Source organism: Sinohyriopsis cumingii, chromosome 5 (assembly GCF_028554795.1).
Source record: "Sinohyriopsis cumingii isolate HCF-2022 chromosome 5, ASM2855479v2, whole genome shotgun sequence".
Classification (NCBI taxonomy): domain Eukaryota; kingdom Metazoa; phylum Mollusca; class Bivalvia; order Unionida; family Unionidae; genus Sinohyriopsis; species Sinohyriopsis cumingii.
Window position 1 is genome coordinate 80,993,480 of NC_142965.1, and position 12,445 is coordinate 81,005,924.

Below are 12,445 nucleotides of genomic sequence, written 5' to 3' on the forward strand. Positions count from 1 at the left end.
ATCTCGATGTCTAAGTGGAAGGATCAGAAACTCAGTGAATTAAGAGCAAGTTTCCTTTTTATTTTCGTTTTTTTTAATCGTCACTTTGGGAAGGGCAGATCATAAATATTCATCAGAATAGTGCTATGTTCACGTTCGAATAAAAAAGTTGCTTATGGTCAGTATGCAGTATAAAATATTATACTAATTGCGTTACATACATGCTATACGATATCGACTTTACAAACCATGTGATTCTACTTTGTACCAGGGATATACGACAATAGTCTGGTTCCCTGCTTCTTATGTTATACGATGCGGAGTGCAACGCAGGGAGCATACAAAGCGGCGAGCCAGACTAATACGACTGATTTTATCTATCAGCGTAACCTATCAAGTTAGAAGACTTGTATACAATTCATGTACAGACCATAGATTTATACTTTAGTCGACATGTATATAGTGAGTTGGTCATTTATTAGCAGAAGAGAAATGAAATAGAGGAGAAGCTATGGGGACTCATAAAGGTCTCTGATAATAGTCTTCATTATGAGGTGATAATATGTAGGTACTCAATGTCGCGAGAAGGAAGTTATTCAATGCTCAACTTGCATCTCTACAGGACTATACTTTGGTAGAGGACTTTGCCAAGTCAGGCAGTTACTGTTGTAAAAATCCTGCGTGTACACTGTACAATGGCAGAAGCAAAGGGTGCCGGTTATAAACAGCTGAATTGTCCAATTTGTTTGGAAATGTTCGAGTCACCGAAAGTACTGGCGTGTTTGCACACATTTTGTAAGAAGTGTATTTGTAGACAGTCAAGCAGTCTGATAGTGGAGGGGACACGGCCAGATACCATTTCGTGTCCTGTGTGTAGAAGTCCTACCCCAGGACCTACTGCCCAGCAGACACCAGATGACTGGGCCGCGAAACTTCCTACCAACGCCGTCGTTTTGTCATTTTTGGAGTCATCAGAGTCTAACAAAGATGTACCTGTCTACTGCCAGCCATGTTTGACAGTAAGAAAATGGAACATCTCTGTGGCCTACTGTGTCACGTGTTCCGAGTATCTCTGTAGTGATTGTTACAGTTGTCACAAAATGTTCAAGTTTAGCAAGGATCATACAATCACCGTTCAGTCAATACCTGTACAGCAGGATATAAATTCAATTCAGGAGGACATGTACTGTTGTTCTTTCCACTGGAAAAAATACAAATATATTTGTTTAGATCACAAAGAATTTTGCTGCTGTGACTGTGCTTTTAAAGATCACAGGAAATGCGATAAATTAATGACTATAAAAGATGCACCTAAAGGTACCAAAGACTGTCAAGACTTTAAGCACATATCGGATAATTTAGATGGACTGAAAAAGCTGTTTATCACATTACTCGAAAGTAGGTCACATAAAATAGAATCCATTGAGCAACAAAAGACTGAAATAACCAATTCAGTTAAGGAATGGAGCGTGATGATAAAACAACTTATTGCACGGTTGGAGACAGCAGCTCTTGAAGAACTGGATCAGATGTGTAAACAAGAAGTGGTGACAATATCGGATGAAATCATAGAATGTAAGAGCGCAATAGCTGCCATTGAAACATCCGAAAGAATGCTTATAGACGGTACAACATCCGATAATGAGACAAAAAATTTCATTACAATGACCAAAGTATCCCAGCAAGTTCTTAAGTATAAGGAGAAATGCAACACAATGGAAACAAAATCAGAGGTGGTTGAATTTGAATTTCATCGTGACGGTACTTGTGAAGGAATCATTAAAACATTGAATTCACTCGGTAAAACGTTCAGAAGGGTGTGCAAAATCCCCAGATTATCAATTACATCGTCAACGACCGACAACATACACCCAAAATTACAGCACAATTCAATGTTAATTTTTAGCGCAAATATTCCTAGTGATGATAAGGTATGTTTTATATATTCAGGTGTTTTCCTTCCTGATGATAGACTTGTACTGTCCGATAAGGCAAATAGAAAATTAAAGCTTTTTGATAAGAGTTTTCAGTGTATATCCAGTCTAAAGATCAACGGTCCTAGGCACGTTTGTCATGTGGGTAATAATAATGTGGCTGTAACCTTAAACTATAGGATAAACCTCGTGGCTGTGGGTAATACCCTGACAACGCTGAGGAGCATTTATGTTGGCAACTTCTGCAAAGGAATAGCCTCATATCAACAGAACATTATTGTAAACATTACTGGAGATTCGTTGCTTACATATGATACTTCATACGAAGTCATCACTAAGATTGATTCATATGACCATTTGCGTAGTAAGCAAAATATGCACTGTGTTAGTCAGGATGGAGAGAACATCTATTACACAACAAATAATGTAATTGTTATTCAGCTTTCGTGCCGTTCTTCCCATCCAAATCCCTTTATACTTTCTTTAAGATGTACTTCGGACTAAATGGGTCATGTGAGTCAGATTGTATTGCGCATGGCAACTCGCATATTCAGTTTTGTCCTTTTTCATAATGTTTTAATTTTATTGAACTGTTATATTTGTATATGAATGTGTAGTGTTAAGTTGCTTTGCAAAAATATATCATCATTGGTATAAGTAGTTGGAGAAGGGTAGATGTTGTTGTGGTAGGGTTTAACGCCATTTTTCAGCACACGATAGGCTATACATGGTGGCAAGTATTAATGGTGGAGGAATAACCCAGGAAAACCCTGGAAAGAATCACCGACCCAAGAGAAGCTACTGGCAAGCTTTCTCGCATACCCACATTGGCCGAATCCGAGACTCGAACCCACGCAGACAGAGGTGAGATGTCAGTGCTCCGTAAGGGAGAGCGCGTTAGTCCAATCGGCCACTCGGTGCCCCAAGAAGGGGAGAATGAAGAAGTATGTTGTAATATTACAGGGAGGAATCATTGTATTCAGTTGTTGATGCAATTTGTTAAATGTCACGGAGTTGTATAAATTCTTTTATTTATTAAATACATGTACTCGGGTTTCGTTTTTGTGTACAACGATACTCGAAGGTGATTTATATATGTTGTGTTGGATTTCGAAATAGTGAGTTCGGTTCACCTTATGGACATAGAACACAATTAATTTTACTATATGTTGTCTACATTTGTTTCTCAGTACTGACCTTTCCACTGTGTGACAATCAATGCAAATCATATGTTGATCTAAAATACCTTCAAAGATGACTTCATGGTTATGTTCTTGTCAAAGATTAACCTGCTCTTTTTTTAGATGCTAGACTGTCAACATAGCAGCATGTAAACAGAACACATATTTCACTTTCGGATCATCACCAAGGCCTTATTACTCACTGCACTGTCGCCGAAGTACACACAGACAACAATACACTGACCTCGTATTATCAAGAATATACAGTTACCTTTAAATCCCTACCAAAAATGCATAAATAAAACTCTTCTACCAGCACCAAAATGAGAGAGGAAAAAATGTTCTAAAAATAGACTAGAACTACATTCGTGGGTACTGAACTGGAAGTATTAATTGTAACCCGATTCCTTATCAAGCACGTGCGAAGTTCTTTCGATTGGAAAAAAACCGAATGCCTCCAGTGCACAGACTATATCTGTTTATAAATACCTCACCGTAGGTACAACTCTTTACATTACGGATATTCTTGTCAGTCAGCGGTCTGCTTTAAGGACTTGCACATCTTCAACTGTAGATGTATGTAAATTTATTAATTTCTTGTATATAAGATATAACTATTGTACTACCACGTTTATTTTTGTATGTTTGTTATGTAGTTTTGGTTTACGCAGTATAATGCACGTATTTCTATTCTTGTTTGCGACTAAGCAAGGGATTTATATTAGCAATATAAGGCTACTGTTTTTAAGAAATGTTTAGTACAGTAGGATTCTTATCAAGCAGGGTTAGGTTTACTTCTGAAACCTGTTATTTTGCAATTATTGTGCCAATAATGTGATCTATATAACCTACCGTGCATAACGTCATTACGTTTTACCTTATATGCCCGTGTCATGTATATTACACGGTATTGGACATACGTTCAGCTGTGTAGAGCTGTGTAGAGGTAGCTGTGTAGAGCTGTCCAGAGTGTCTGGAGTGTCCAGAGTATCTAAAGTTTCTGTATTATCTAGAGTTTCTGGATTGTCCAGAGTATCTAGAGTGTCTGGAGTGTCTAGAGTGCCCTAGTGACCATAGCGTTCAAAGTAATCGGAGTGACCGATGTCGACGTGGTGCAAATTGTAAAGCCAACCACATGAGTTAACCGTAGCAGCTGTTAACCCCATTGTATCTTTCGGGACTATAAAGATGAGTTGTATATATGTCCCTTTTTGTTGCATAATTTCACTGTCTGAGTCAATTCATTTTACTACATAAGTAAAAGTCAACATTGTTTGCTAGCTGAGTAAACTATATCCATCTTTTCTTTGTAAAATTGTTGTGAACCATTCACCCCTTGACTTTGTATTTTGTAAAGTAATTTATTTGTATTGTTCGTTAGAAAATCTGTGCGTTCTTATGTTAATTAATCCAATATTTATATTATATATACGCACACATTATTCATAACTAATTGCGCATTCAAGTCATTCATTATTAAACAATGTATTCAAATCATCATCAAAAGTGTTATGTTGTGAATCCGGAAATCCCACCCGGTTATCTTGTTACATTGAACTCCCTGAACACAAAATGTAGCTACCAAGATAAAGTATACTCGAAAAGTGAAGAGAATATCGTCTATTCCCTTTTAATATTTTTATGAAACTAACTGACGAATCAATGATGTTTAAATATGTATTCAGTTCGCAGCGTCTGCTAGAACGGCTGTGGTAATATTAGTCGTCCTTGTCATTTTCACAGAAGTATTAACAATAATAGAAACCTAGGTATTGATACCAACGATGATGGCGCTTGTGGTGGTGGTGGAAGTAGTAGCAATTTAGGTATACACTGACACACGAAAAATCAATAACGACAGTAAGATTAAATTTAAAAAATTTAATTTGTGCACATACCAAAGATTAATTACAAAAATGGTACTAACAGCTGCCTCGCTTGGAGCTCAGCATTAAGAGGTCAGTGTTAGGACTGGTCGACCTGGTGTCAGGATAATGTGACTGGGTGGGACGTCATGTTACATGTCTGAAGCATGATTCCACACTGGAAATTGAAGGAAAGTGGCATGCCCAGGGACATACCACCTTTGGTGACGTGCGTCGATCTGACGGTAGACAAGTACCTTTTCAGTCCCGAGACTCGACCGTTAACGCACGTTTACGAGGGTTTCCCATGTTACATCTAGCATCATATTCATAAAACTAAAATCGTTGAGGACAAGGGTACTACCCCTTCTGATAATGAGTAGAAACATCAAGCCTAGTGGCCGAAAACTGGATCAAAAGATGAAATATTTTCAAAATCAACATTTGTAAACAAGTTGCAGATTTTTTTACCAATAACTGACTTTTGTGTCTTGATAGGTACAACAGTTGTCAATAACTAGTACTTACTCGAACCTCGTGGACAGGGTACTAACATGAGCATATACGTGTTAATGGAGCAAGCCGGGTGTGAATCACACCCGGCGCTCTTTTAGCCTAATAATAACACTTTAAACACATTCCTTGCATATAATTCAATAAATAGAGTAGTCCTCTTATTTAATACCGGAAGTATCGAAAATCATTGTAGAAATAGTTGTGAAATCTCGTTTACTTTTTTCAACCGATATTTTCGTTTAGATCGTCCGCCATGTTATTTCAAATAATGATTACTTCCGTTCTCAGCCTCGTTTGTTTGTGTGCCATATTAGGACATTGACGCCTTATTTGGAAATGTAAACAAATCGTAGTAAAAATTTGGCGCCGTTTGGGTCAGAAATTCTGCGCATTAAAAGTAAATACGGTTTATCGGCAACTTTGAAATTCAACCAAGAAGCGATTATTCGCACTTGATTGATAATAATATAGCGTAGAATATCCAAAATATGTTCTGGCAAGCCTTACGTAGAAAAGGGGTCACGGCGAGAGTCTCGCGTTGTCTGTCATGGTGGACAGGATAAGGTTAGAGTAACCATGCCAATTTATTTTATCGTGTAAGGGCTTAATAAAGTCAAAATAAGCCAAACTTCTTTCACATCATGATTATACTTATGTAGTTGATTTCTACACTGTTTGTTTTTCTGACTTTAGTGATGATTTTTTTCCTCCATTACATGATATGGGATCAGTTCGTAGCCTCAACCACAACAAATCAATTTGGGGCTACGACATCGTAGCTAGTCAATAACTTGATGACTAAATGGCACGCCCAGACTCTGCCACTCAATAAATTAAGAGGAGGTTTCCTTCTTATTTGCTTATTTGTCGCCCTCCTGGTGAAGATACGAATTCACCAAAATATTGCTGCGGTCCCGTTCAATGAGGAAAGAGTTGATTCAGGTTATTATGCAGTATATCACATTATACCGACTGAGTCATTTATGGTCTATACGATATCGACTTTACAGACCACGTGATTGGACATTGTACATCGAATGTACTGCTCGTTCGTTTTATCTATTACCGTAGCCTATCAAGGTAGAAGACTTTTATTCATATACAGACCATATAATCGTACGTTAGTCGATATACATTGAGTTGGTTATATATTATCAAATGTGATAAATGGAGGAAAACTGTGTAGACACTTCAAGGACACTGCGAATAATCTTCATTATAAGCAGGTATTCAATGTCGCGACAAGGAAGTTGCTGAATTTTCAACTTCGACCACTACATATATATATAATTTATCAGAGGATTGTGCCACGTTAGCCACGTACTGTTACAAGACTCCTGTACTTACACTGTACAATGTCAGAAGCAAAGGGTGCCAGTTATAAACAGTTGCGTTGTCCAATTTGTTTGGAAACGTTCGAGTGACCGAAAGTACTGGCATGTTTGCACACATTTTGTGAGAAGTGTATCTGTAGACATGCGAGCAGTCTGATAGCGGAGGGGACACGGCCAGATACCATTTCGTGTCCTGTGTGTAGAAGTCCTACCCCTGGACCTACTGCCCAGCAGACACCAGATGACTGGGCCGCGAAACTTCCCACCAACGCCATCGTTATGTCGTTTTTGGAGTCATCAAGGTCTGACAAAGATGTACCTGTCTATTGCCAGCCATGTCTGACGGTGAGCAAATGGAATTTCTCCGTGGCGTACTGTGTCACGTGTTCGGAGTATCTCTGTAGTAATTGTTGCAGTTATCACAAGATTTTCCAGGTCAGCAAGGACCATACAATCACTGTTCAGTCAATACCTGTACAGCAGGATCTAAATTCAATTCAGGAGGACATGTATCGTTGTTCTTTCCACTGGAAAAAATACAAATATATGTGTTCAGATCACAAAGAATTTTGCTGCAGTGACTGTGCTTTTAAAGATCACAGGAAATGCGATAAATTAATGACTATAAAAGATGTACCTAAAAGTACCAAAGACGGTCAAGACTTTAAGCATATATCGGATAATTTAGATGGACTGAAAAAGCTGTTTATCACATTTCTCGAAAGTAGGTTACATGAAATAGAATCCATTGAGCAACAAAGAACTGAAACAACCAAGTCAATTAAGGAATGGACCGTCATGATAAAACAACTTATTGAAAGGCTGGAGACAGCAGCTCTTGAAGAACTGGATCAAATGTGTAAGCAGGAAACGGTGACAATATCGGATGAAATCACAGAATGTAAGAGCGCAATAGCTGCCATAGAAACATCCGAAAGAATCACAATAGACGGTACACGATCAGATGATGAGACAAAAAATTTCATTACAATGACCAAAGTATCCCTGCAAGTTCTTAAGTATAAGGAGAAATGTGACACAATTGAAACAAAATCAAAGGTGGTTGAATTAGAATTTCATCGTGACGGTACTTGTAAAGGAATCGTTAAAAACCTGAATTCACTCGGTAAAACGTTCAGAAGGGCGTGCAATATTCCCAAATTATCAACTATCTCGTCAGCGACCGACAAAGTACACCGAAAAACACAGCCCAATTCAGTGTTAACTTTTAGCGCTAAGAGTCCTGGTGATACTAAGGTATGTTGCATAGATTCGAGTGTTTTCCACCCAGATGATAGACTTGTACTGTGTGATATTGGAAATGGGAAATTAAAGATGCTTGATAAGAGGTTTCAGTATATTTCCTTTCTAAAGATTTATGACACTAGGCACATTTGTCGTGTGGGTCATAATACTGTGGCTGTAACTTTGGGGGAAAGTATAACCCTCGTGTCTGTGGGTAATACGCTGACACCACTGAGGAGCATTCATGTTGGCTGTAGCTGTTTTGGAATAGCCTCCCATCAACAGAACATTATTGTAAATATTGGATATTTTTCAAATTCATTGCTTACATATGATATGTCAGAGAAAATCATCAGTACGATTCAGTCATATGACAGTTTGAGCAGTGTGTATAATATGCACTGTGTCAGTCAGGATGGACAGAACATTTATTACACTACAAAGAATGTAATTGTTAGCATGGATATGAAGGGGAACAAACTGAATACATTTGGAAGCAATGATCTTCAGTGCGCATCAGGGATCACTATAGACAAGAATGGTATTATTTACTGCTGTGGTACAAACTCCAAAACTGTAATACCGGTCACTCCAGAAAGGAGACAACTCGGTGTGTTACTATTTCGCGATGATGGACTACATAATCCTCTTGGTTTATGTTTGAATGACAGGAACGACGTGATTCTTGTGTTTGAAGGAAAGTCAAACGAAGTGAAAGTGTTCAGACTAATATAACATAACATGTTGATTGTTGTGTTTCGGACACTCTGCAAAATACTTCCTTTCAAGGAAATGTTGTTGGAGAAGCACAAGTTTCATCTGGTGATATGAACAAAAAGAGATCACCCTGAAACATGCGAAGAAAGAATTTGTTTCCTTTCCTCAATCACATGTTCTAACGATTGTTTCCTTTCCTCAATCACATGTTCTAAAGATTTTATTATGAGTATAACATGCTTATCGTTAGATGTCATCGATCTTAGTAATTAGGAAAGTTGCTCAAGCTTTTTTTCTTGTGTGATATTGACACGATTAGCACGATTAATTAGATAAATTTGTAATTGTCACGATGAGGGACTTACCCTATTATAAATGAGATAGAAATCTACACAGTTTGTTTCTAAATGGTTAGTTGTCCTTGAATATTTACTGTGCGGACCTTTTAGGCACAAATTATTCAGTGATCAAAAGCAGAGAAATTCTTCTTATATTACACACTGATACATAGTTATGTAGCTTGTAATATACTTGAAAATTCAGATATGAAATATATAATATTTCAGCGTGTTTTCGAGACAAAAGTTTTTTTTTTTCGTCACAATATTATATTATTATACACAATAATCTATGAAGGGATAGTAAGTCACTGTATGTTACGTTCCCAAATATTTATCTCAAATAGTATTCATTAGCTTATGAACGATCATCGACACCATCGTGCATATGGTGGTAATAATATGCTAAACATGACAGACAGGTTCTTGCTTCATTGCCTTCATCTGGATCGTAGTTTCAGATAATTAAAAAATTTAAATCAGTTTGCTGCATTGTCTTTATATAAGCCTAATCATTGTTCGCTTTCATTTTTAAGAAGTAAACGCTATTTTATTCCTGAAATGACGTATGGGACCAACTAATCACTAAGGCTGTTTTGGATTGGAAAAAATTAAAATAATATATTAATTGAATATAACCCTTGTACACGGATATCCTTCTGTTTAGATTATACGAGTGCCACCGTGCCTGTCTTTTCTTTTCTTTTCTTATTTTGGAAAATGCTTTGGCAATGTAATTCTGTTATTCAGAATTGGCTCAAACGTACGATGTGATATGTTATGTTTCTTGTTTTTGTTTGGTTTGAGCGGCGATTAGAAAGCAGCCGACATCTGAGCTGCCACGGTTCCTATTATATGTCGATACTCGTCCAGTAAGGAGAGTGATACAGACATATAAAAAGAGAAGGAGACAGAATGCTCGGTGTAGGACGGAAACAATTATCCGGATAACCGTTTAAGCTTCGAATATTGGAAGTGGCCAGTTACCAATTTGGTAACCCGTTAATCGGTACAACTTCACCCAAACCAGCCTCTCCTCATTTCCAAACTCAAACTGACAGCTTGTCTAGCGAGATTCTTTTCGTTCGTCATCATCATATAAAAAACGTTCAGTCCTCTGATCATCAGGTGATTTGTCAAGCCGCTGATAGACAACCTCCGCACCAACGGAAGCACTCCTATTTTGCCATTTCACATAAGCTTTAAAGTCGTGTTCGTTCACTGATGTTCTCTTTATTTTTTTTCTCACGCCTGATTGACAATGGAGTTATTCTTGAACGTGGACAGTTATGGTTTCTTTAAAAAAAATTATTTCTATGTTTAATATTTCAAACTCTTTATTTTATTTGAAGATAAAAGCGTTCTCTTGCTAGAATATTGCTGGGCATTCAGCTATGAAACATTGAAAGTATAGGTTATGTATTCATCATGACGCTGGTTATAGAACAACTAGATTTATGTGTAAAGCTTAAATTTTAAGAGAATAGCAAAGTGAAATTTATTCTATTCAGTTAGGACGTTTAACTTCGCAATTGCCTATTTATTTCATTTTATATTTGTGAATTAGATTTAAATTTGATAAGACAACTGGATTTGTTCAGTTGCTGCAGTTTTACTCATTGTTTTAACCTCAAACTTGTTTATCTTTCCATACTTAGTACTCGTCCAGTAAACGATTACCGGAAAGGCGCTGACGGTTCAAATATTGGCCGTATCAGTTACAGAATTTGGTAACCGCTTAATCGGTACTGAGAGCAGATGATGTGCCTAGCCTTGTGTCTATCTCCTTTCCACAATCTTCTCTAGCCAAGGTTCCGATATGATAACCCTATCTACACCTTGGCCGATTTGAAAGATATATTGGTACTTCGTCCTAGCGACATCTATTGGACTTCATGAGTTGCCTCCCTTAGTATGTAATTTCAGCTAACCAATAGCATGGTACATTGTACATCGGCCGAAACTTGTGAGGCAGTTGATCTAAAACGATACTTTGTACGGTTAACATCGCAAGTATGACTACGTACCAGTCGGAAGCCATTACAGGTCTATTTGAGTGAAAGATATTTGTGCAAACACGGACCGGCGGCTGAATAGTTGCATATTTATCAGTCCATTAAAGTTGTGTGTTCCCCTTGTCTCGATCATGTAGGGACAGTTTTCAAATTTGAACAACGTAACTCACAGACCCGAAGCACATAAATATCTGCTCATTACGCCTAGGTGTAGACAGGGCTATCACATCGGAACCTTGGGTAGCGAAGATGCCTTTCCACTTGAAGCACTCTTTACAACAGGCTAAGTCAGAGTCTGAGAAACCATTGCCAAATTTGCCACAACACATAAACTGTAAAGATGTGTGTTCATTCCTTGATGTTTTCTTTCTTATATTCAAATCTTTTTGAAAGTGGAGTTATTCTTGAACATAAACAGTTCCGTTTTCTCTTTAAATTTATTTTTATGGATAATGTTTCAAACTCTTTATATTGTTTTTAAGACAAAAAGGTTCTGCTGCTAGACTGTAGCTGGATATTTAGCTATGAAAGTTTGAAAGTATAATCAGTGTCATTTAGTCATCAAACATTAGTATTCAAGGAATTTAATGCTGACATTAATGATAGAACAGTTTTGAACAGGATGTAGCCACAAATAGCATACCCGAGCAGTTTCACTTGTGACCCAGTATATTGTTTATTAAAAATTACCTGAGTAGATTTCCACATTCCATTTAAAACGTGTTTTACATTTATCACTTTTAATAAAACATTAAGCCAACATGCACACACTCACGCGTTGACAGTTCACATTTTTCACAGAATAGTGGATGGCTACAACCGACTGATTGCAAGGTTTCTTGGGGACCAACCTTAAATTTTCGGAGGTGGGAGGGAGAGAGGGTAACGGATGTGAGAAGGGACTATGAAAATCTTTCTAGACAGTATATAATCGTCTATTTATTATCTAATCGTTCTTGATGTTATTCGTTTGTATAAATTATCATCATATTTTTTTGTTTTTATTAAATACCCAGGGTTTAATAACCGGGCCTGTGTCATCGCTTTTAATTTTGCTGACGGAAAATAGTGTTCAAACGGAATGTATGTTGTTCGGCTAATTTTCCAATAATCGTCTAATATAAATTAGTGCTTATTTTAATTTTTGGGACTATTACACGCACACAGAGAAATATATGTAGTCTCTTAATTATCTCTCTCTCTCTCTCTCTCTCTCTCTCTCTCTCATACATATAGGCGCTTACCATATCAGACATGCACACACAAACAATTCCCTTTCTGTCTCCTTCTAATAAAGTGACAAATATTAATTCTTTTTTCT

The 12,445-nt window shown here is 37.3% G+C and overlaps 2 protein-coding genes across 2 annotated transcripts; both read left to right on the forward strand.

Annotated features, from left to right (window-relative positions):
- Positions 1-384: 384 nt before the first annotated feature.
- LOC149799599 (uncharacterized) lies at positions 385-4,600 on the forward strand. The gene has a single exon (XM_089958939.1). It carries the CDS (start codon positions 675-677, stop codon positions 2,415-2,417), a length of 1,743 nt encoding a protein of 580 aa, XP_089815065.1. The 5' UTR covers positions 385-674; the 3' UTR covers positions 2,418-4,600.
- Positions 4,601-6,475: 1,875 nt separating this feature from the next.
- Positions 6,476-9,591, forward strand: LOC149799600 (uncharacterized). Its single transcript, XM_089957099.1, has one exon. It carries the CDS (start codon positions 7,089-7,091, stop codon positions 8,787-8,789), a length of 1,701 nt encoding a protein of 566 aa, XP_089813225.1. The 5' UTR covers positions 6,476-7,088; the 3' UTR covers positions 8,790-9,591.
- The last annotated feature ends 2,854 nt before the right edge of the window (positions 9,592-12,445 follow it).

Bases quoted from the DNA above. Each gene is read 5' to 3' on its own strand.
- LOC149799600 (XM_089957099.1), top strand. From the start codon at position 7,089: ATGTCGTTTTTGGAGTCATCAAGGTCTGACAAAGATGTACCTGTCTAT.
- LOC149799599 (XM_089958939.1), top strand. From the start codon at position 675: ATGGCAGAAGCAAAGGGTGCCGGTTATAAACAGCTGAATTGTCCAATT.